General features: G+C 42.3%; 1 protein-coding gene across 2 annotated transcripts; it reads right to left on the bottom strand.

Moving 5' to 3' along the window:
* Positions 1 to 5,830: 5,830 nt before the first annotated feature.
* grb7 (growth factor receptor bound protein 7) lies at positions 5,831 to 25,912 on the bottom strand. Of its 2 annotated transcripts, none has more exons than XM_079492585.1 (15): positions 25,745 to 25,912; positions 22,579 to 22,750; positions 21,743 to 21,869; positions 17,432 to 17,588; positions 16,853 to 16,974; positions 15,437 to 15,511; positions 14,474 to 14,611; positions 13,534 to 13,641; positions 13,084 to 13,182; positions 12,638 to 12,721; positions 12,388 to 12,504; positions 12,120 to 12,177; positions 11,384 to 11,471; positions 10,360 to 10,453; positions 5,831 to 8,727 (listed from the first exon to the last, which is right to left on the bottom strand). In XM_079492585.1, the coding sequence occupies exons 2-15, from the start codon at positions 22,740 to 22,742 to the stop codon at positions 8,581 to 8,583; spliced, it is 1,578 nt and encodes a 525-aa protein (XP_079348711.1). In that variant the 5' UTR covers positions 22,743 to 22,750; positions 25,745 to 25,912; the 3' UTR covers positions 5,831 to 8,580. The 2 variants fall into 2 exon arrangements, with proteins under 2 accessions (XP_079348711.1, XP_079348712.1); XM_079492586.1 differs by lacking the exon at positions 25,745 to 25,912 and adding an exon at positions 23,252 to 23,397.
* Between the last annotated feature and the right edge of the window lie 416 nt (positions 25,913 to 26,328).

The raw sequence follows: 26,328 nt of genomic DNA, 5'->3' as shown, positions 1-26,328 counted from the left end.
ACACCAGAGACAGCTCAGCAGCAATTACCAGAGAGAGAGAAGAGAGAGAGAGGGAGAGAGAGAGAGACTCTTGTGCTTGCTAATGCAAGCAAGAGTGAGGGGAATGTCATGAATGTATAATTAATTCTCTTTATGGCTTCAACACTCAATAAATCTAATTCCAGGTGAGCTAAATTGCATCAAAGTTAGCAGCAGTCTGCTCATTGATGGTTTATTGGTTAAGACACTCACCCCCTGGACATAATAGCTCAAGCTGACCTTCAATCCAGTTACAAGATTTTAACGTGACTATCCTAAGAAAGTGGAAAAGGATTGCGAGGCAGGGTGGTCTGCCCACTTTTTCATTACTTAAGTTTTCAGCCGTGATCACCTGCTGAGATCACTATGTCGACAGGTTGAGTTGAGGACACATGCAGTGTCAGATGACATGCACTTCATAAACCTGTCACAGATACTGATAAAAAAAATCCACATCCAATATCAATGCCGTTATCCGTCGGCATACAGCCAAGGTCATCCTATAGAACCCCTTGTAAATGCCTCATAAAGGCAATGCACTTAAGAGCTGAGGTGCAGACATGTCAGGGACCCCCAAATTGATATGTATTTGACCCTGGACCCCATTTGAAAATATTTGTGACCCCTAGGGGTCCCAGGGCCACACTTTGAGAACCGTTTAAAGGGAAGTTAACCACTTAATCACTATTTTGTTTAATAGCAGACAAGTATACACACTTGTTTTCATTGGTTCAATATTTATAAAACCTACAGACAGACTTAACAATGTTCACATGCAAAGTGGTGAGTTTGTAGATTTCCTATTTTCGCTACATTTATACAACACTCTTGTACAATGAAGTACTAAGTAGTTCAGAGCATTCAGAGCTCCCAGCTGCCAGTGCTGATGTCTGCGTTGTCTCCTCTTGCACTTCCCTACCTGTCCAGTAGATGTCTTCTTGTATCACCCAGTTCCCTGTTTTTTTTTTTTTAATAATTTTTATCCCACGATTTTGTAACCCATTTTTTCACCCCTGTGTCAATTATCTAATGTGATCCTGGGCTCTACACACCCTCCGCCAACCTAGTCCCCATATATGGGAGACATGGGGAGAGCAACGGACTTGAACTCGTGCTTCCTTCATGCCTGAGTGTCCAAGTTGCTCCTTTACACCTGACAGGGGGGAGTTTCCCTGGTTGGACGTAGCGCGTGGAAGGAGCACGTTATTCCAACCAGTTCCTTTCCCCTCCATCAGGCGCCCCGGCTGGCCAGGGGGAGGCAGTTTAGAGACCAGGATTACTGCATGTTTTTTGTGAGGGTACCTACCCTAGGGGACACGGGGAGAACATGCAAACTCCACACAGAAAGGCCCTTTCGCCAACCCCGCCTCGGGTATGGGCACTGATGACGCGGAGGAGGAAACACGCCGCCAGCACCCACAGCGTCCCGAGCGGGAATCGAACCCAGGACCTTCTAGCTGTGAGGCGACAGCACTACCAAGCCAGTTCCCTGTTTGTGCCACTGGATGGACCTGTGTTCTGTGTTGATCTGGGCACACACACACCAGTGTGCTTGACTGCTTGCGTGTGTGTGTGCGTGCGTGATGGTGTGCTTGAGGATTATGGGGCAAACAGCTTGCAAAATACTGCTCAATCTCCTGCATTATAGCTAGGCAGGAGACTGTGCTCCCTGTATCCATATAACGTTCCCGGTGTTGGTAATATGTCATATGGAAGTGTAGTATGACCTATGTTGACCGTGAATGTGTTCATGTGTGTTGTTCACATCACTTGTTTGGAGACGAGTACTGACACACATGAGCAGCCTACGCATGGCATCAGCAGCAACTGAAAAATACCTGGGCCCTGGGTGTGTGTGTGTGTGATAAACACGTTCTCTATCTGCTTTAATATCCTCCTGTTACATCTGTTGTGAATATCTATCCTACACTACTGTAGTGCCTGCCTGTGTGTGAAGGGTCTATCTGATGACGATTGATTGTGTGTTGTTCACAGGTGGTTTGAAAGACTGCTATCTCCTGCTCCTGCAGACCTCCAACTTTGCACTTCCAGCCAAACATTTCTGTGTGAACTCAACTGTCATAGATGTGATATAACTGATGCAACAGCCAAGGTTCGGTAGAGGTGGGTGTTTAAGCTGTTTTTCTCCTGAGTGAGTTAGGTTAGTGATTTTTGTTTCTCTTATCTGCATGTTTAGGTTGCTCATCTTTGGTTTCTTTTTGTTGTTGTTTTGCTGTTAGGCCACCCTGTAGCTGTAGCTATAAAAGGATTTAAAAATAAATACGAGGGCTGTACAGTCACAGTACTCTCTTGCTGCTGCTGGTTCTTGGGAACTGGGAAGACGGGAGTTTCATCAAAGATAACATATCGTCATATATGTTTGTTGTTTTTTATCCAAGACACAGTCACCTTAAGAAACTCTACTCCTTCCCTCCCTCTCCATGAAAAGAAAACATTATTATTGATTTATAATGCCCTTTTGCAGGAACCGCCTCCAAACAGTAATCTACAGTACACTAGCTGTCAGAAAGACTGTTCTGACAGACTACATTTAAATATTCACTTGATCCTCATGTACAAAAGTTGTAGTCCTACATTAGCTCTGGTCCATAGCTCTAATGCCTTCAGCAAAGGGCATTAGGGCTATGGACCAGAGCTAGTCCTACATATGAGTGATTGTCCAGGTCTCTGTCTCATTTCAGTTTTCCTATATTGCTTATATTAGGAAGCTTCCATTCTAACTGGTAATTAGTAGCTTGGTACCACTGCAGATGAGCCATCGCCATCGGTCTAACTCATTTGATTGATTTCTCTTGCTCATATAGTTTTGAATTAAGTTGTTTCCTGTGCATGATAGTTTTAAGTATACAGCACAGCATTTTTAGGGGGAAGCGCTCTTGTTAACAACCTGACTTTGCTACTATAAATTATAGCAACCCTGTGGTGTTAGTGTCCCTCTTGCTTTCCTGCAGGTGAACAACTTTTCTTCTCACAGCAGGTTTGCTTGCATTCAACCGAATCTGCTGTACGTATTCACACAACTTGACAGTATGGGTCTCATTTGTGTTTCATCGCTGGCTGCGATATACAGTATATCGCATATACCCTTGGGCCATAGATCCCAGATAGTAGTCTTGGATTCCTGCCAATAACCAGACAGCTAGAATTGTCTTGTCTGCAGAAATTCTGTGCATCAGTGTAGTAAAAGGAGTTCTATTTTGGCATATTGGGACACACTCTCATAAATGACAGATTTATTCAGTAAATTACATTTGGTTAGAATGTTGCACCAACAAAACTGCCCCAACTGCGCCTACCTTACATCATGAGACCATTACTGTAAGTGTAAACTGACCAGTGCTAACACAAGTACAGTTCTACACAATGACAAAGTTGAGTATGGTCTTCCTCGGCTAGGTGCCACTACACAATATGAACACACATTAGAAGTTTGATAGTAAAACTGCATCAGAAATGTTGCATGGTGTGTACCAATTTGAAAGTGGAAAATTGGCACTAGAGTAATACGTTTGCACATAAAATGAAAAAATGGGGATTGGAAAGCCACTCATGTCCACAATTTCCATCTCTTTTCAGTTAATAAGAGTAGGTCAGAAAAGGTAAAATTTAGCTGGTGGACTTACAGGTGCCATCATACTTTTATCCCAAGCACAGGATAGGACCATGAGTTGATTCAAGAGTGGAGAGAGAAGAGGAAGGGGAGAGAGTGGGAGGTTGTGTTTGACGGTGGACAGCAACAATCATTACCATTATGCATACATAACAAATTGTCTGACGACTTTGCTGGCTAGTGGCTACATACAATATGATCAATAGATAAATTGCACTCAAAGGTGATGGAGACAGTTGGAAGGAGTCTTAGCAGTGTGGGGGGGATACGGTGGGGTTTTCACATGTATTCATATCGAGTGGAAACTGTGCTTTTCGCAGTAAGTTAAATTCATTCATGAAACAGGTCTGTATGAATTATTTCTCCTATGGAATATCTGTAACTTTAAATAACTGCCATACTGAATTCACATCAATTTGAGCAGGAGAAGGTCAAATTCAAACGGCTCACACTTCACGCACCAGTACCCTGAGAAATTAAATCAGGGCATATAACTTCTAATTGGACAGCACATTTCTAAATCCTGCTCTTTGATATCCGTATGACTCATCCTTTAATTTTTCCTCTCCTTTTCTTATTCCTTCATATGCCTGCCCAATACCCATCTTAGCAGACCGGGAGAGGGGGGTGGGGGTGGGGGGGTTGCTATGGCAACCCTTCAGTGAAGGGCTGGAGTGGAAGCAATGGGTTAGCAGAGCACACTGGTATTTAACCATGCACACACACAGCACACACACTTACAGACAAGCACATAGTAGGCCACAAGAGAAATCATCTCTTTAGCTTCTCAGAGCTCAGATCAATGCTTGGAGCCATCCAGAATGTCTGTGCTGCATCAGAGGGCTGCACTGAAACCCACAATCACCTTGAGGCAGCCTCTCCGTTCCTTTATTCAGTAGGGCTCAGTTAGAGGGTTATTTTCTGACCCACATTATTCTAATTCTGGACTAACGGGGGCTCCGTTATCATTTTGGCCGGCTCTCTGCAGTACCTTTCTGGGCTAGACTCTGTGTAGTGTTATGTACACACTGTTGTGTCCAGTTGTGTTTTGACTGAGAAGGGGAAGAACCTACATTGAATCCTATGTGACTGTTTTAAGGAAGTGGTTGGACATCAACAAAGCGCTCTGGGTTCCGTCTGGTGATGAAATTACACGTCAATAAACCCAACATAAATATATGAACTGAACTTCCAGGCTGTTGTTCGGATTATTAATTCAAAGGAAAAGACTCGTGAAGCTGTCCTAGGACTGAACGACACAGTAGCCGTTTTTGAGAGACTATTTAATTCATTTTTCTGAGCTAATTGAGTGTTGTGACATGTTTTAAAAAAGTTGATTATGTTATTTGCAACTACATTGGGTTGCTTTTTCAACATGTATATTGTTTAGAGGCTCCTCATGAACAATGTGGTAGGCTATGAGTGTCCCTGTGTCTTTATGTAGATTAAATGACAACCTTCAAAGAGAGGGGCTGACTATTAAGATAGAGAGATCTTGAGACATATATTGTGCAGTCAACTCAACATATTGTGCTTATTATCTAGCTGAGTCCCCTAAAAATAATCCTTCTCTTTAAGGACTCAGTCAGATGTGCCTTGGTGCAAATTGTATGTGTGTCAATATGTGAACCTTATTTCTGGTACTTTAATATGGGATAAAAGGACTGATATGTCAACATAATTTAGATGTGTATATAGGTATTTAAGGACTCATGTCTATTATAATGTATAAAGTTGTTTGAATTGTTAGATTTGCACTTTTGGTATAAGTTGGCTGAGAACTCATTGTCTGCATGGGTCAGAGGTACTGTCTCTCCTAGGGAGACCATATAATGTGGCACTTCCGGTGTCTCCAGCAGATAGACAACGCTGATGAAGGCTTGAACGCCGAAACGCGTTCGTTGTACTGATGCTCTGCGGCATACTATGTCAACTGATAAAAGAATAAATTAAAAGTGCCTTAAAACGAGAGTTCCGTGAGTGCTGGTTTTCTCTTTGAGAAATGTTCCAGTTGTGTTTTGGAAAATGTCAGCATCATGCCAAATCCTTTTTTTCTTTATTTTTTCTTTGTTTTTACTCCTACTCTTATTTTACTGGTATTACTATAAACCGTGATTCTGGATAATCTGTTACGCTTGCATTTGCTCATCATACAGTACATTGATCAGAAGAGGTCATAAATTCAATAAAACATACATTTTCACTTTATTTCATAAAATAAATGTAAAAAAAAAAAATGAAAAACGTAAACTGGCCATGTGCATTGAATGAATGATTGTTTGTCGTTACAGTTCAGCACAGTATATTTATAAAGCAAGTGCAACATTTTGAAGGTTAAATTATAGCTACAACATACTGACACCTTCACACACCAACGAATAGTTAGTGTATGTTGGTTGCACTGTTTCAAACTGTTTCCAACACAAAAACACCTCAGCTTTGCTGTGCAACAGCAGCAATATCAGAATGCTTAGTTATATCAATTGAATTTGTTTTAAACATTGTGCAGATGATCAGCATAAACAAGTGACAAATAAAACTGATGACACAAAACAAAACGTGTCATATATGCTACACCATGATTGTGCGTCTGCAGTTCAGGCATGATTACATATAGTGTACAATATAGTGTAGTGTTATATAAAAATTAAAAACCCCAATATTAAATACCAGTGGTGGACAGTAATGAAGTAAATTTACTTTAGTACAGTACTACATTCTTTGAGTATCTGTACTTGCATTACTTTCACTCCACTATTTCAAAGACAAATATTGTACTTTTGACTCCACACTACATTTCTAGGAATGGAAAAAGTACATATATGAATTAACAACTTATTAACAAGCCCCAGTTCAATAGTATAGTGAAAACAACAGATCTATAAGTTCACAGTGCATCACGATGTATGTGACGCACCTGTGTGTGTGAGCTTGTAGATCTGATATTTTCACTATTGATATATTGAACAATTCTGGAAAATCTTTTGAAAACTTAAATATATTTTAAAAGTTAGGGAGTATATAGTTGACTTAAGGCCAGGGCCTATGGAGTTGTGTTATGATCTAAGCCGTTATGATCTAACGAATCCAGTGGAATAAAATATATTTATTGTACGACCTACGGTTCAGTACTTTGTCCACCACCATTAAACACACATATTCCTCTGTCATTTAACATTTTACCCTGCTGAAAAAGCCAACTCTTGAAGACATCCTCCCAGAGTTAGTTGGCTGAGTAAAGAGCGCTCTCTGCTGGTCACAGCTTCCTCATTGAAATAACAGGGATGCTATTATGTGTTCAAAACTTGGCACAGTGTGTTGGCAAATCCTGAAGCTCTCATGGATCCATGGCACAGAATCAACTTGCCATGTTAACGGTGTAACTTCCCCCAACATAGCGGCTAAAAGAAGAGTGCAAAATGGCCAATTAAGTTGTCCCTGTGGGGAATGGTACTAGTTAATTAAAACAAAGAAAACGAGACCGTGTCTAAAATTGAACATTCAAGTTCAATCTAATTAAAAGCATGCTACTGCCAGGAGGGACTTCAGGATTCAGACAACGTGTCCATGTCATTATGTCTGGTCTGTCAACCATGTAGGGGGTTCCTGAAACTAGAACGCAGGGCTTGGCAATATGACAGAACCACATGTTAGTTTGGAAGTTTTCAATCCACAGTCATCACACGACTTCTACCTTTTGAACTGAGTTTGCATTTAGGTGGTGGATGGAAGTATCCAGTTGCGTGATTTGATGTGACGCTCTCTTGTGATGCATGTCGAATTAGATCAGGGAAGACATAGTGGACATGGGCAAAACATGTTTTAAGACTAGCCACAGACATCCAGTATATAAACCTTTCGTCCAGTGAAGATTTCATCAAAGAAGACATCTACCTTTATGACTAGGCTTAAGCCCGCCTATCTGACCTCACCCATCAGACCTTAAAAGACCTTGAAAGGGGAACTAAACCCTAGGCCTCTTTTTGTTTTTGCTGCAATCTAGTGTTGACACTGTTGTCAGTAATACAATGAACAATTGGTGTGTTAGTTTTATGTGTGCAACCCTCTTTGTTCCAGGTGAAACACAAGGCAGTGACTATCGGCTTCCACCAAGTCGTTTTTGGCCTCTCTTGTTTCCTCTTTCCAGGCGGAGTCCATCTCAGGGCTACTTTTTATACACCTAATTCTAACACACCGATTATTATTTGTATTAAATACAGCATTGTTCCTAACACCAGTGTACCAACGGCAGCAGACAAAATTGTACCTAGGGTTTAGTTCCCCTTAAGTTCAGTCAGTAGTTCAGTCAGATAACTCACGAATAGATTGAACATTATTATAGAATGAGGGTATAGGTTTGCATATAATCTTTATTTCCGTGTACGGCTCTGCTAAATTGTTTCCCTTGCTCGGCACAATTATACAACCATCATTAACCATTAAGAAACGGGGAGGTAGATATACAATAACAAGCCCACCGATGGTGCTGGGGTGGCGGTGGGAGCAAACAGCAAAAAGCAACAACCAGGTACGCATACCAGAAGGAATGCAGGAAGAATGCAGTCGTAAGTGAGCTTAAACACCCCGCCCAATTGGTCAGCTGATTGCCACGTCAGCGTATGACATATGGGTCTTGCATAACACTGAATAAGTCCTAGAGTATATCTGACTGAACTAACTCCTCAACAGTGGCGTTCATATGGGTGTTACCTTTGATCGAAGCCACTAAGCCAGGGTCATACAAACTGATTAGGCCTGGAGTGTGGCACCAGTATGCCCATGATGTGAACAACAAAGCAGAGTCAGAGGTATTTCCTCAGCAAGAGAGCAAGTTCATGGCAAACTGCCCTGGGCTGAGGTCATGTGGAGCAACAGCAGGGTTCAAATCAAAGGGTCAAATGGAGTGACCTTGGGCCTACACAGGATGATGGTCAGAGTGCTACACAGATACAGGGGTGTTTGAGGCAGACGGGTAGGATGCCCTTGTTGATCTGGTGGAACTCCACCAGCTGCAGTAGATCGATGAAGAGAGTCAAACCGTCATCCATGGTGTAGTACTTTCTACCGCCCTCTTCACACTGACAAGGACAGACAAGGGTCAAAACCAACCTGGGATCTGACATTTTTAGAGGTGCCAGCCGTTTTACATCAAAAAGAGTACCGTCTGAATACCAGCATCCAAACATCAAATAGAGTTGTGCTTCCTGAAAACCAGCACACACTCATCAAACAGAATAGGCACCACTTACTCACACTGGGTGTGATTTTTATTGTCAGATGTACTGAATTAGTAGTGGATCTCAACCCTGGGGCAGAGAACACAAAACAGAGTGCGGGGAGAGACTGAGTTAAGACCGAGTCCATAATTTGAATCCAAATCATTGGATCATAATGAAGACGATTGCACCATTTCTTTTTCAGTATTTCAAAAGCAAAAAGAGGCAAATTCTAAGGAAAACAAACAGCAGAGGGAGGTGTTGCAGATGAGTTCCCAGATCGCTAGAATGCTTTGATCTGAAACACTGCAATTAAGAGCGTCTGATTCACTAGTGATATTAATGGTGAGAGAATTATGATACAATTATCTGTATTAAAAAATGTGTTGATATTTATATATTACACCACTGTAGTACGAAAACATATTGTAGGAGCCGTAATGTGTTTGCATTCTAATGTGCCTTTATGATGGACGTATGGTATGTCACTTTAATGGGCACTGCACAGGTAGTGGGCGTGTCACCGGGGCTGGGGCGCTGCCACTCTACCTATTCATGGCGTTTACCTGTCACTTGGGTGAGGGAAGTTGGACAGAGAGAGGAGGTGAGCGTGGAAGAAGACATTTTCTGTTGACTGTATCAGATGCACTTTACCACCTTTAACATCCACGTGTATACATAGCTAAAACCCTGGGAACAGTTTGGATCTTACGTGTGGTGATGTAATAAATGTCAACCTTACAGCTGGAGTGGACCTGATCATTGCGTGCGCGTCATACAAAGCGTCTCTTTACTCTCATGTTTAGCTCCTCTCGGCGGCCTTTAAACCGCCGCAACACATACAGTATGTTTGAAATGTAAAGCCTACAGTATAAGCAATTTGCAGGCAAGGTTAACGCCATCAAAATGCCATCTAAAGACTGGTCATGCGTCATGCAGCACTGCAAAGTATGCAAGGTCCATTAAAAAAATAAAAAGAAAGAAAAAACCCTGCAAAACAGAATACACATTAGATCATTATGATCTCTGCTGGTTCAGTCAACATTTGGGGACTATTCTCCCCCAAAGCTTTAAGAGAGAGGGAGAGAAGACGCTCTCTCTCACTTTCAAACGTGATTAACCACCTAAACTCTACCCTACCGTATATACCTCATTGACCAGGAAAATAGCCTTTTTTCAGATTGTTCAACTACTTTGGCATGCCCAGAAATAGGGACACTAGGGTTAAAGTGGTTTTAAGAGAGAGGGAGAGTTGCTCTCACATTCAGAGAGTAGACTTAACTTCACATTAAATTAAATAACTTTTCACTAGGGATGTCCCGATTTTGTTCGTTTTCGATCCGATCCCGATACCACAATTTCTGTATTAGCCGATACCGAATACCGATACCAGAGAATAATATGGGTAATATTAAAAAAATAAAAAATATATCTCTACTTTTCACACATATTGTAACTACTGATATGTGATATATATATATAGTGGGAACTCACAGGGATCACCAGGTAGTGTTTGGTCTTCAGCTTGTAGCACAATGAGAGTACAAAGCACTGGGAATGCTGCTGGCTCTCACGGATGAGGAACATCCTAAATGCAGAGAGATGTATAGAGAGAGAGACTACATGTCATCAACCTATGAATAAAGGGCCTTTCAAACGGGATGCGAGGAACGCAGGTGTTGTTGCCTGGATCAACGACAGGTCTCCTCCAGGTCTGCTCAAGAGGGGCGCAACAACGCAAGCGTAAAATAAAAGCTAAACCGTATCCAGGTTTGGTGAGTCGCGGCACTCGCGGGCGTGTGCACGAAACGAGCACGCGCGCAACAAATTTCACGGGGCCGCGCTCACGTAAATACGCTTGCGTTGTCGCACCGCGACTGCTCCCCAGTGCTCCGCACAAAAACGCAGGTCTCATTGAAAATGAACTATAGGTGCGTTATATCGCTTCACGTTTGAAAGGCCCTTAATGCTGGCTTATAATGTGCATCAGCGAGTACCAATTATAATAGTACCAATAATTATAAATCAATTATATGATGAAAATGGGTGAAGTAGTCCTTTAAGCCTATTTAGACCTGGGAAGCCTAATACCTTGTTATACCTTTCAATCCGGGAAAGCATCCGTGTCATTTTAGTTCATACTTTATCACTGTTGGGCAGAAACCATGTAAGTTTAAAATGTGTATGTTTTTTCTTTTTTTGTAAATGAAAGCCCTACATCATCATACAAGAGTGTCGCACAAAAGTAGAGGAAATAGTGTCTATTTTCACTATTTTAAATCGTTTTTAAAATAATAATAAAAAAGGATTGGTTTTGGACGTACATTTCCACCCGGCAACAACGATACATAGCAACATGATTAATTATTATTTTATATTTCAATCAACAACAGTTTTTCAGAAAACTTACAGGAGGTTAGGATTTAGAAGGTGTTTTTAGGATCGGCCAATCGGACTCAGGTCTAAGTGGGTTAAGGGTTCTGACTGGTCATTCATTCATTATTGTTTCTCCACTCACCCGTCCACCAGACCCTGTTCCACTATCAGCTTCTGGGCCTCCTTCCTGGACACACCGCCGTGAAACCATGGCTGGCTTCTGTGGATGGCTGCAAATGCACAAGCACAAGCACACGCACACACGTACGCGTGCACACACACGTACGCGTGTGCACACACACACACACACACACACACACACACACACACACACACACACACACACACACACACACACACACACACACACACACACACACACACACACACACACACACACACACACACACACACACACACACACACACACACACACACACACACACACACACACACACTTCAGGAAACGCTATAGCGTACAATTATGCTGAAAATAAACTAGAGACTTTCGCATAGCATACTGCAATTGCAACAACTAACATCCGAACACAACAACAAAATTGTTTAGGCACTCAGATCTACATCGGGCAATTATGTTTTGACAATGATTAGCCATTTTATATAGGGAGCGAGCATGCAGAGTTAAGAAGCATCTGAATGCCAGTCGGCACTAAATGCTGATTAGCATGGATTATAAAAATTACTTATATGGATTATGCCAACGCTGCTACATCCTTGGAAATACGTGTTGGTTTTACTAATGCTATGCAGTCACACACACACACACACGCACCCTATTATTGCATCTCATCATGTACAATTTGTATTTGTTTAATTTCTCCCTGAAGTACCAGCGTGTGTCTGTAGAGTGGACTTACAGCTAGGCCGTGCTGCCGAGTTCAGGTTGGGCAAACTGCATCTCAATGCCTCTCTCCTCTGTGAGAGCAAAGGTTGACACAATTTACTCATTAAAGCAAGTTACAACATATCTACTGTATATTCCTCTTTTCATCCTGTGCCCTTCTCCTTCTCATCAGTCAAATCCTTTCTGTCCTCCTCTCTTTCCTTCCCCACCTCGACCTACGCCTCCCTTATGGCTAATTCTGACCATTCTGTCCCTCCTCCTTTCCTTCTTCCCCTCCGTACCCTCCAGGCTTGTCCCTCTTCTCGCTCAGCGTTCTGAGCCTCACTGGCATTCAGGATGACCCGACCTCCAGCCTTCCCTGAGAAATCCATAGCCACCAGATTGGCTGACGACCGTGACTAGAACATGCACGCGCACACGCACACGCACACGCACACACACGCACCAACAGATGAAATTAGAGTGCATAACTAATTAATTATAATTATTACTCAGATTCTTCCCTCGTCACGCTGTGTTTAGTGAGCTCACTTTCGCAGCAGAGTGCTGGGTTCCCTCCAGGCGCTGGGGGGCCGACGTGGAAAGCTGGTAGTTACAGTGGAGCTTCTTCCCATACTGACCGCACGCACACACACACACACACACACACACACACACACACACACACACACACACACACACACACACACACACACACACACACACACACACACACACACACACACACACACACACACACACACACACACACACACACACACACACACACACACACACACATACACACATTGCAAAGTATAAATCAGACAATACTTTGCTGGAGGATTGAATACCATTCAATTGACTCATCCAATTCCTCCCTTGAATTAAAATGTCTGGTATATTTATAATTTGCGTTTTTATCCACAGCAGTTTGGAGTAACAGCCTTCAAATTGTTTTGCCATTGATTGGGTGAGAGGTTTCTGGTTCTTCTCACCTTGAAGAGTCTGAATGCTGATGTCCAGCAGGTACGTGTCTGTTCATTCTCAGCACACAGGAGCTTTAGGGCCTGAGCACGGGCAGGGTCTCTGGAAGGCTGTGCACACGCACACGCACACGCACACGCACACACACACACACAGCTTCAGTGAACACCAGGGAAATACAAAACAAGGTATACTGTAACTGTAACTTAGCTTGTAACGTGATTGATCCAGCATCATAATATACAGTAACCAGCATCATAGGAATATCTATCTACAAGCATTTATTTTTCACTCAATCACACAGACGCACACACATGCACAACAATCACTCGAGAACAAAACACGATTATGACATCCCCAGGGCAAACACGTTCCTGCCACGTTGTTCCATTCAGGTAGGGGGAATTTGTGTGCGCGTATCACTGTCCGCGTGGAGCTGACACCCGAGGGGAATCGGTTACCTTGACACAGAAGGTGAACTCAGTGGGAGCGCCCTGGAGCTTTGGGCTGTTCGCCGTGTACACATTCAGGTCTTCCAAGTCAGCCACGTATTGCAGGTGGCGAGGTTCCTGACGCACACGCACACGCGCACACACACACACACACACACACACACACACACACACACACACACACACACACACACACACAATCTGTCTGAATATGTGCATGCTAACACACAGACACACAAATGCGTGTAAAGAGATACATTACTGTGCTGTGCATAACATATACTACTGTGTGTGTGTGTGTGTGTGTGTGTGTGTGTGTGTACCATCATCATGTGTCTCTCACAATTATATATGGTCATAAATAAGTTAAATGACATACTATATGTTCATTCATAAGGTCAGTGATCTGCACCAGTGGTTCCTGAACCTTTTCAGCGCAAAAGAGAAATTTGGTGTCTCCTCCGGACCTAAACTTACAAAAATACATTTTAATTTACCCACTGAATTAACCACTTCAGCCCTATTCCAAAATAGTGAAAATAGCTGATCTACACTACAAGCTCACAACATGTCCCATCACAACATGTTGTGAGCTTACAGTTGGAGGCCATCGATATTGTCCTTTTCTTTTTGCTGAGGTTTGCGTGATCTGCGCAAAAGGACAGTTAACCCATTTTGGGCGGGAACCCCTTTTGGTGTTTTAAACATTATGTTATAATTTAGCTATTGAAAAATAGCAGATCTACAAGCTCATAGCGCGCCACCGAGTGGCGCGCTACGAGCTTGTAGGTCTGCTATTTTTGAAAAATCGTGAAAATATTTATTTCAGAAAACTGGAGGATTTAGAAGGATTTTTTAAAATTTTGAGGTCAGGCCTAAATGGGTCAAATGATAAGGGACAATATCGGTGGCACCCAACTGTAACAGTAGTGTTATATTTCTCGCTGACCTTGGAGGAACCCTTGGTGGAGGAGTAGAGTCCCGACCGCCTGAGGAAGAAGTAAACCCGCTTCCAGGCCTTGCGGCTGGGCTCCCTCACGTGCAGGAAGCCCTGGATCTCTGGACAGTTCCCCGACCGCAGCAGGCTCTGGAAGAGGCCGAGACAGATCGGTTACATGGCACTGATGTCAGCTGAAACAACCTGGTCGGCATGCCAAGAAGAGACCATGTTGTGGTTGTGATTATCAGTCACTACCAGAGTCTTCTCTCCTGTGTTTCCCCCCCCCCCCCGCTTACTAATCTGTCCCAATAGGGCATAGCAGTGTTGGCCATTTTGTGGTGCCATAGATAGTAGACCCATTCATCTTTGATTACCAAAACTATTTATATAAATTATTATTTTAAGCCTGTAACCAAGCATGGTCATGACTCATGATGTCTTTGCCGACACCTGTAAGGTAATTGATACGTTTAAAGGCCACGTTCTCCATTGCAAGGCCACATTCTCCGTATGTTGGCCTACAAGGTGTACGTGAGATCCTAGACAGTTACCTGACGCACTACAGACTACACTGTATCTTTGCATTCTATGCATCTGATTACCGGCTTTAGCCGTTCTGGATAGGAGCATCTGCCAAATGCCTGAATTGTAAATTGTTAATCGATGCTCTTGCAATGGGAATGTGACACTTATAAACCGTTGACTCTGACCTGTATAACTTTAAGACAAGCAAAATGAATAATTGTATTAATATGATATTATACCAAATAGAATGTCATATATTTACAATACTGTGTGTGTGTGTGTGTGTGTGTGTGTGTGTGTGTGTGTGTGTGTGTGTGTGTGTGCGTGCGTGCGCGTGTATGCTACTAGTATGCACAGTATGGCAACTATTGAGAGTTTAATCTACCGGTGACGTCCATTATGTTTTTTCAAGTTGTTGTAATCCCAGTCTAGTTTCTGTTTGCTCACCTGAATGAGCTCCGATGGCGTCATGCCCTTGGTGACGTCAGCACTGTCGGAGATCATGTTCTCTGGGAAGAAGAGCTGAGAGGAGGAGAGGACACGGCTGTCAACTGATGCCTCGAGGGGAACAAAGGCTCATTTACAACACAAAGGACTGCCGTCTGGCTGTATCTGCTCAACCTATACACACACAATCTGGGATTCTGCTTAAGAACGTGAACATGTTCATATATTGCATCATAATTGCTACAGTCTAGTAGCAGACACATTTAAATAAAAAAATAAGGCCAAGGCTGCCATGTGTTCCTAAGGTTTGACTGTTTATATGGAAGCACAAAAATGATGCAAGTATATATCAGTACAGTATAGAAAAACACACTCTTAATAAATATTAATATCCATCTACAGTGCACAAGACACACAAAATCTTACCCCTCACAACAACACACACACACACACACACACACACACACACACACACACACACACACACACACACACACACACACACACACACACACACACACACACACACACACACACACACACACACACACACACACACACACACACACACACACACACACACACACACACACACACACACACACACCAAAGAACATGTTATGTGGATTCATATGAAGTACAAGATTGAAGATTTTAAAGGAATGTAACTACATCGGCTGTTAACAGCACTGGCTCAGGAGGTAGATCAGCCGCTTGGGAAGTGGAAGGTTGCTAGTTCAATCTGTCATATTACATGGTGGAAAAGGTTCTAAATGGCACCCTGAACCTCTAATTACTCCCGATGAGCAGGTTGGTGCCTTGCATGGTTTCCTCCGCCATCGGTGTATGAATGTGTGAGAATGGGTGAATGTAATGCACAATCATTGTAAAGCGCCTTGGATAAAGGCGCTACATAAATGCACAATTTACCCTACAATGCAAATACAGTCTGTGCATATGCATGTATGTTCCTGTTGGTGCAGAGGGTAGTGCCCATTAACATGACTGGCAGCATAAGGAGCTTTCTGCCAGGCCAGCTGTCTCAATTGTTGACGCCCTTGAAGTTAGGAAGTTGTGGGGTTAAACCCGAGTTATACACGGGGGTGTCGTGCAGCAAAAATAGCCAATCTACAAGCTCAAATGTCGCAGCAATTTTGTGTGTGAGCATGTAAATCAGCTACTTTCAGTGTGCGACACCCGTGCGCAAACATGTGAATAGGTAGTAGAATGTACAGTAAAGTGAGGTTATTAGAACCCTGTCACCAACTTTAAATGCTGTAAGTATATACTGTAAGTTATTTGGCCAACTGGAGTGTGTGTGTGTGTGTGTGTGTGTGTGTGTGTGTGTGTGTGTGTGTGTGTGTGTGTGTGTGTGTGTGTGTGTGTGTGTGTGTGTGTGTGTGTGGTTCCGCGTACCATGGGTTTTCTAAAGAACTCATATTTTGCATAATTCTTGCGGAATAGTAGCTTTGTTTCTCCTTTGAGAGGCCAGGTGGCCCGAATCTCCAGCACAACCTCGTGGTCCTCAAGACACCTCTCTGAGGAAACAGAACATTGTGTGTGTGTGTGTGTGTGTGTGTGTGTGTGTGTGTGTGTGAGTGTGTGGAGAGAAAAGTTAGCCAGATACAGATACAGTATATTTACTCCTACCTTATGTCTGATAGCTGTCATACTTTTATTTTAACCTGCCTATACTACATAATATAAAGAATTGATGGCTCCAATGGCAGAGTATCGACATGGCTGAGAATCGCTGAACTATTTATGGAGGAAGAATACAAAATGATGTGTCCCTTGAAGTAAAAACTAAATAAATTAATTAATATGACAAATGTATATACAGTATTATTTTCACTTAATTTCTGGTGGTTTATAATGAATTTAACCATTAACACTGGGAAAGCGTCCGTGTCATTTTAGATTTTTGCATTGGCTATTTTTGCACTGGCCCTTCACTACGCCACTGGGACCCCCCCCCTGAATACAGAATCCTACCCAGACCCAGAGTAGGGTGGAGTTCAATGAGTGCCCAGTTTTCCTGGTCACTACAGTGCGCCGTCTGTACCAACAGGTGGCAAACCTCCCTGGCAGTGGTCCCAGGAGACACCCACACCGACCTGCTATGATTGTCCTCCCCATACACCTTTATTAGCTAGAGAGATAGAGAGAGAGAGAGAGAGCGAGAGAGAGAGAGAGAAACCAAATAATAAACTTGCATGGGATGTGCTGCGGGTATTTACTCGGAAGACAATATGCAATATGCATGGATGGCCACAACAACAGTAGACAACATTGTGTTAGTAGACATAAACTATCGAAAACTGCTATGTGCAAATAAACACGCTTATTGTGCTTTATTATCAGTCATTAATTGTCAGGAACCTGAATATACATGATAGAAAAATATATATTTCTGGAGCCAGAAACAACATAGTAGCACCAAATAATATTATATTTAGAGCTCCCCTACATTTCTTAAATTAGACTTTCTGGGGAGCTTCCTGTAGCTCGCCTGTATTTTGAATAAATTCAGCAGAACACCTTGACCAATGCACTGCTGGTGGGCAGAAGAAGTGGTTCAAAGGCCAAATGAAGATCACACCAAAGAGATGCCACCTATTTATTGGAGGATCTTGTTGCCTGCCACACCATCTGGTTATCTTACTTCTCACAGGGAGGGAAGCATGAAAAATCAGCACAAAACAACACCTTGTAAAAAAAAAGAAAAATGCAAAGCGTGCAAAGAGTCATGCTCGCAAATCTATCCCAACACCGATTTTACATGCCTGGTCTGCAATCTCTACTGTGCATCCAGGATTGGACTGTTGTAACATGTCTTGTGGTCAGTCCAATTCTACTTCAGTTAACTGATAATTGTGTGGTTAAATGGAGAATGTGTCAAGTACTGTACACTGGTGCTAAACACCAGACTGCATGTCAAATACAGGTGAGTGTACCAATATGAACGTGGTATCATTCATCTAATGGCAGTAAACAGTTGCATACAAAATGACAACAGAAACACTTAACCCATTCTGATGCGAGAGCAACGACATTTAAATGGCAAGGCACTCCGTTGGCTCAACTAGTGTCATACCCAGGATTATGAACTTGGCCTATATGTCCTGTGTCTCCCCGTCAGCGTCCTACCCACCGTCTTTCCCATCTCTCTAAAATACAATCTAATAAAGACAAAATGTATTTTAAGACATTATGCCAAAATAATAAATGATGAGCCGTGGACTTTGGTGGTAGCATGATAGACTGCAGAGGAGAACATTGCACAGCTTGTGCTGGCTCTGTGCCAATACAGTTCCTCTCAAGATGGGATGATGAGATGTGAAGCCAAGCATCTTTCATCAGAGCTACACTGACGGACATCAGAGTTTATCTAATAGGATTTGACACCAGCTGTGGAGACAGTGACCAGACACCAGAACATGGCCACTCTCTATATTGTCTTCACAGCCCTCCCTGTGGGCTCTGAAGTTAAGCATGAAGTCATAAGAATATACAGCATTATAATTCTCTTCTCAATTGTCTCCTGCTTTCACATCCTCTTTCTGTTCTGAAACAGGTCTGATGGGAAAGGCAGCCAAACAAGGCGGTGTGGCACAGGTTCCCAAGGTCAGTGAAGTGAGACAGGTTAAGGTTATCCAGCGGTCAGTGAGCATTCAGCACCGTCTGGTTTCTGTGAGCAACCGCTGGAGGACGAACCTGCCCTACCTGAAAACAGGAGCCGCCTGACAACTGTTCCAGACTGGTTGGGTGAGAGCCGACGGCATCTGGGACAGATAATAGCTATGTACCGACAAGAGCGCATCGTGGGGGGGGGGGGGGGGGGGGGGGGATTGCATCGCAGGAACATTCTTTCGGGAGAAGCCACTCAGCTCAATATCCGCTCAGTGCACTTTTATTTGCATTGTGGTTCTTATCAAACAGGGGGCGGGCGGGATGAGCTAAAAGATGCGTGACAAAGACTGGGAATCAAAATGAAACATTCTAAAAACTTTATGGCATCAAGTAGCTTATTATTCTGTCTTTTAACCCATTCAGCTCTGCTATCCTACAAGAAATGCAAAGGTGTTGACATAATCCGATCAACCGTCACAAGCTGATTTCATGGTTCAGGTTGCCTAAGGCAACGGTTAACCTAGAAATGCAAACCTTTCAGAAAAACACAGCAATTAAAATCTGTCTGTGGTGCTTTTCAACGCAAATGTATCAAGAAATCAAACATCAACTGCTGGCAATGCTGGAATTGGACAGCAAGCTGAACAAATCAGAAAGGTAATACAGAAATGATAGTTTCATCCAATGGCATTAATTGGGTGTTGTCAGGAGGGATAATGGGATATAAATGTTTGTAAAAACATCAAAGATGCGATAATAATCCATTTCTAATGGATAAAGCCTTGGCCTGGAAGAGAGGTCATCAGGCGGTCCCTATGACAATATTTACACATCATTTTGGGTGGCTTTAAAATGGATTTCCTATGTCACCATTTCCTGTTCCCAGAAAAAGTGGTCAAAATATTAATCATAAAGGCTAGAATAATCTTCATTTGTTATTTATCCCGGTTCCGTGTCTGGCTTACACCATTATGTCATGTTTGTTATTCAGCATTCATGCGTGTGTGCGTGCGTGTGTGTCCTTGCTGAGGACAAAGTTCACTCAAGGATAGAAAGTGGGGACATTCAGTGGACTATTTCAATGCTGTAGTTTAGCTCTAGAGTTAGACTTGTGATTCAGTGTCAAGTTCAGCTTCAGTACTTTGAGATGCTGCAGGGCAAGCGTGGCATGGCGAAAGACTGTTGCTCAACGTTAATTACAGACAACCTTGCCTTGACAGCATCTGCCAAACAAAATAAACAAGAACAGGCATGGTGACACGACTGACATTAACATTAACCTACACAGTATAATAACCTCCCGGGCCTCTGCCTGTCACACGACGAACCACAACCTAACTCTCTCAGAGACGCAACACAGTTCACACCCAGTAAACAAACAGATTCGACAGATTTAACATGGGCAATTTGCTTGTGTTCTTTAGTGGTTTGACAAACATTAATGAACTACTGTCTTGGGATGATCAATCAATATGCATGCTGGGATTTATCCTAGTAGATTAATAAATCTTGAATGTGGAAACATCTCTCTGAATGATTATTCATGGCCACATTTAAAAATGTTCTGTGACCAACTGTAACGCTGTACACGTTTCCCCCCTTTTTTTTTTTTTTTTTTTACATTCTTTAACTGTATGATTATTTACTTTTTCATAGTTTGTATATTTGTACGTCTTTAAATGTTCTGATGAATTGAAAATGGAGGACCCTGATGTAAACAAGTCTTAGGCCTGACTCACACCTTCGCAACAGATTGATGTATAGCTGAAGCATGAGACTTATGTACTGATGCAAGCTCGCAATGCATTTCCAATGGGAGTCACATGGTTTGACACAACATTTCTGTTGTATGAGGGGGAGGGGGGCAGTCGAAACACAGCCGAAAGCCGTACAACACAAATGTTGTGTCAAACCATGTGACTTCCATTGGAAATGCATTGCAAGCTTGCATCAGTAAACAAGTCTCATGCATCTAGATGCGAAGCCTTAGGCCTCACTCACACCTTCACATCTAGCATACAACATTGTTGGATGCTAGATGTAAACAAAGGGTTTGTTTACATCTTGCCCCGATGCATTTCCAATGGAAGTCACATGGTTTGACACAACATTTTTGTTGTACGGCTTTCGGCTGTGTTTCGACTGCCCCACTGCCCTCCCCTTCATACAACAAAAATGTTGTGTCAAACCATGTGACTCCCATTGGAAATGAATTGCGAGCTTGCATCAGTAAACAAGTCTCATGCATCAGCTATACATCAATTTGTTGTGAAGGTGTGAGTCAGGCCTTAGGCCTGACTCACACGTGAGTCTTGTATGCTAGATCGAAAGGTGTGAGTGAGGCCTTAGTGTTTTTTCTGGTTTGACCTTGCAGTCGAAAGGCAAGTGCTCTACCGACTGACATTTCAACATTTCCTAAATATTACACTTTAAGTCAGTCGGTTAGCTACTAACCGACTGACCTAGATTTAGGAACTACGGAAACTGGGCTGGTGAAATGGGACAGTGTCAAATGGAAGAACAAAATCAGAAGAGGAAGTTACATGATAACTGTAAGAAATACAATACACCTGATAACACAGATAAAAATAATCTTGTTATCCATCTTACTCCTTTCTACATGTGGTGGGGATTGGGGATAGGAGTTGGTGCTAGAGTAAGCTTTGAACTTACATGTTTGTCACTTGATGGAGGTGGGAATGACCCAATGACAACTGGTGACTGAGGAGGACTGCATAGCTCTGGAAAAGGGTTGGGGATGGAGGGAACAGAGGAAGACAGAGACTCCATTCCTTTTGTCCTAGAAAGGTTAATAAGATGGATCAATCGTTTCAACAAAGTCAAGACAATCTGTGCATCCAGGCCTAATTTGCTATAACTTTATCTTTTCACAAATAAATGTGCATGACACTAAACTTGAAAGACGTGACATCTTTTAACAGGCTTGTGGACAAAGACATTTGATCCAGATTGGTGCTAACTTTGGTGGGAATCTAGTTAAGAAACTCTGCTTGTGGTTCCCCTGAAATGGTTGAAAAGTTGTTGATCCATGGCCTGTGTAGGAGACAATCAGTGCACATTCTCCTTTAATTACCATTATTTCTGGACAATATGTCCACGTCATCATTAAAATGTAAGTCCTTTTAGAGCAGAGATGTTTATTGGCTAAGCCAATAAATCAAGGAAGTGAAAGAAAAACAACTTCTGTTTTTTGGGTATTCTAAGTGACTCAGCACTATACAAATGCCTAAGTTTATTACTACTGGATTCATTGTGTGTTCAAGGCTTGGTCTGTGTTTCGGAAAGAACCTCTTTGTCTCTAGGAAACTAGCAATTTGTTTAAAATACCAGATGTTATGACTCATGGCCTGAAAGTCACTTGATGACGTGAGTCAATATCCAACGCCTACTTGAGTCACGTTTAGTGTGTGTGTGTGTGTGTGTGTGTGTGTGTGTGTGTGTGTGTGTGTGTGTGTGTGTGTGTGTGTGTGTGTGCGAGTGCGTGGTACCTGTTTGTGTTGATGGAGACGGGCTGTGATCGACGTAAAGGAGAGTGGGGTACCAGAGGAGTTAGGGTGAGGGTCGAGCTCCCCAGTAGTGCATCCTCTCCACCAACCTCCTCTTGGCTCTCTGAGCCCTCAAACACCTCCATCCAAGAACCCTGCACCTCCATCACCTCACCTGAGGAAGGGGGGGACAATGGTGGAAGTACTCACATTGTTTTACTTAAGTAAAAGTACTCATTCCGCATAATGTCAAATTTCCCAAGGAATAAATATTCTAGTAAAGTACCTCAAAATTGTACTTAAAATTATTTTCTGCTATATCTGCTTGTGCCACGCTGTGAGCTTGAGCTTTAGAGATATAAATCACAAAGGTATGTTGTAGGATTGTGCAAATACGGATGTTTCGAAATTACAAAATAGAAACAGAATAGATGCCAACATTGACAAAAAAGAATCAACATATCGCCCATGCTATGTCCCATAGCAGGTTTAAACCTCCTTGAAGAACATTCAAGTCATAAATGTGTCATCATGGATTGCGATAAAGCCTACTGTAATTACTTGTTCCACTATACATTGCACCATTAGATGGTTAAAAACAGGTCACTTTGCCCTGAACTCTTACACAACATAGCTGTTGGCATCGGATTTGAACACAAACAAACAAATGAAATACCTTGTATCTCTCATATTAGTAGCACTGTACCCACATGTAAAGCAAAGAACGCCAGATCCTTTTCCCTGCTCTTGTTTTGCCATTTTCATGCTTTATTCAGACAGTTAGAGTGAAGAGAGCGACAGGGTATGTCGCACACATGGGGAGTGACATTCAGAAAATGGCCCTGCCAGGCGAGTATCAAACTGGGGACTCACCGTGAGTCATTAAAGCCTATGTGGTACATGTCCTAATCACTTGTCTAGCCTATAACCACTCAGCTATTGGGTCACCCCAACATTATAAGCATCCTTCTTTAACAGTTACATTCATGTTTAAAATGCTGTTATAACATGCGCGCACGTGCGCACACACATCTAAGCTGATTGAGTCACAATTTAGTGACGTATAACAGTGTGTATGAAAATAGCATAATATGGATCAGTGCCAAATACAACTTGTGAACCAGACTTTCCACACACCAAATCATCATGACAATTTCTCAACATTCAATAGTGGTGTCCCAACACCTGTTGGAAATAAAGCATATTTTCCCCCAGTTCATGTAACAACATATTTGTCTGGAATTCCCAGACCAAAACATACCATTGTGCACAGCATATTCTGCTATGTTGATGTGTATTATACTGTTTATTGTATCCAATGTGACAAGCAATTCAGATTTTCTGTCTTCCTACTATCAACTGTGTGAGTGTGAGATGTTGATTATAGTGGTTTCACTGTCAGTAAACAAGAATTCCCCTGAATAGCAAACTAATGATTAAATAAATGTTGCCTAAACGTACACAACAGGACAGATATGAGTTAGAAGCATGGTAGTCTTATCTGTTTATGGTTAGGTAACTGTAGACTGTAGAGAACTCGCTAACGCTCTGGACCAGAGCTAGGTTAACTGTACAATGTATTGTCCTCGAATTCTGCTCTGTATTTTATTTTTGGCCTGTGTTTGGAGAATTGTGCCAGCCTGTAGTTTTGGAGAGGGACAAATTGGTTCAATAGAATGGACTGCTTGGCCGACAGGGTGAGGTTCAGTAATTGCTTTCTCCCCCCTCCATGGCAAACAGTGCAGGATATCAGGAGCTTTCAAAGAGAACAATGAACACAAAGACTCTTTGAGAAAGAGTGGTTTAAACGTGCCCCCAAGATTCAGGTGAGGCTGCCATTAGAGGTGTGTATGTGCGTGTGTGTGTGTGTGTGTGTGTGTGTGTGTGTGTGTGTGTGTGTGTGTGTGTGTACATGACATGTGCATGTTATTGACTTCTGGTGGGGTTATCATAGCAGCAGTGGAAGCATATAGGCCTACTTGTACGCTTATAGACAATCAAATATCTGTTTACCCGAGTAGACAGTCAACAACAATGAAAGGTGATGCACGTGTGCCAGATGCACTATACTAGTTTATTCAGAATTCACCAAGCCTTTTGAAAGCATTTCTGTGCTGTATTGGCCAGTGACACTAGTTGTTGCGTGGATGTAATTTGAGTACAATCACTTTGCCTAACAGAAAATGAAGACACATAATACAGACATACAGTAGGCATATGCCGCTATGCGCTATTAATTAAGTCGAATTAATATAAAAATAACTTCTTCTAAATTATTGTTATTAATTGGGAGAGCCAGTGCAAAGGAATTGCAGTTTAGTATGACCTGCTTATGGCCAAACCTTCAATGGTTTGAAACAAAGTTAGCTAAAGTCTATTTCACTGACTGTTCAAACGCAATACATGTCTTTCTTGGCTCACACACACACCTTAAAAATAAAATACCCATCTGAAGACAGACAATAGGTCTGCGTAGCAGACAAGTCACGGTTCAACAATGGTTCTTGACATTATGCCAGAAGAACACCTGACCTCAGGCTGAAACTCGAGGTAACTGTCTGACTACTGTGTGGTGTGACCACTAGGCTACACCTGCTGGGTGCATGTTGACAATATTTAAAAACAAGATCTACGTACGTAAATTAACTTGTAGGAACTTGTAACTTGTAAGAAGGGCATTCAAATTTTATATTTGCTTGAACTAGCAATTGTTTACACACAATACCTAGGCTACTTTTAACAGATTAGAATCACATTTTATTCTGTGCAAAAAATCGACAGGTGCTAAGACTAAAATAGTAACCAATCGAATTCTGTGACTGCATTGGTCGCTGTGGCTCGTTTCATTTTGCTAAATGCTTTCGAATAACAAATAACGATTTTAGACTACTGTTAGAACGTTTCCACGGCATGGCAAATTACTTTTTTTACTAAGCCTTTCAGCCTTAGAAAACTGATTTAAAACATATCACCAGTTCACAGGACAGGTACCAGTATCTCAATATAAACCAAAACCTTACACAGCGACCCCTGGCGTAAACAAATTCGATAAGTCACCATTTTCGGTGTAACGTGAGCAGAGCACCTGTTGAATTATGATAGTTTGCATTTGAGTTGGCATCTTCGATCTTCTCGCGAAAACGTATAAAACATATTCTGATAAACTTACTGGTAGAAGTGGTCTGTGGTTGAGTATCCGTCGTTTGTCATCGTTTCGAATTAAATCCCAGCAAGTTGTGAATCTTCTTTATATATTTTCTTTATGTCTAGACGCTAATAACGACATGTTTGAGTTGTCCGAGTCTTTTACAAACTGCTCTCAGCTAGTGGGTAGAGAGGCGTGTCAGACATTGCGTACCTCTGTCTAGGACTCTAGGTAACTCACTGCATGGATTTCTATCCCCCCCATAGCCTAGATTCGATTTCGATTTTAAACATGATTACATACCATTGGGCCATTGGGGAGATTATTTTTTTTACATTTTGGTTATAAAGTACGGATTGAAGAGAATACACCAGCGTATTTGGGGGTAAAAACGTGTAGCCTATAAATAATACTAAATCAAATGGTCTTTAGATACAATAATGAACACTTGCAGTACCACCCAGCTTGTCTGACCTCTAGCTGCTCAAGTACCATAAGTTATACTGACTAAACAGTGCACACATTAAATGACAGACGTGTTATTAGGTTGGTCACCACCAGTATTACTGCAGTGTGGTGCGGAACTGTAGATTGCCTGTGACAGGCAT

Source organism: Electrona antarctica (genome assembly GCF_951216825.1).
Source record: "Electrona antarctica genome assembly, chromosome: 22".
Classification (NCBI taxonomy): domain Eukaryota; kingdom Metazoa; phylum Chordata; class Actinopteri; order Myctophiformes; family Myctophidae; genus Electrona; species Electrona antarctica.
Note: the sequence above shows the minus strand (reverse complement) of the source record. Positions and strands in the feature narration are given on the sequence as shown.

Excerpts from the sequence above, each read along its gene's own strand:
- grb7 (XM_079492585.1), bottom strand. The coding sequence starts at position 22,742 with ATGGAGGTGCAGGGTTCTTGGATGGAGGTGTTTGAGGGCTCAGAGAGC. Across the intron at positions 17,589-21,742 it reads CTCCATCAAGTGACAAACAT|CTAATAAAGGTGTATGGGGA; the intron begins GTAAGTTCAAAG and ends CTATCTCTCTAG. Across the intron at positions 15,512-16,852 it reads AGTTCTTTAGAAAACCCATG|CTCTTCTTCCCAGAGAACAT; the intron begins GTACGCGGAACC and ends TCCTCCTCTCAG.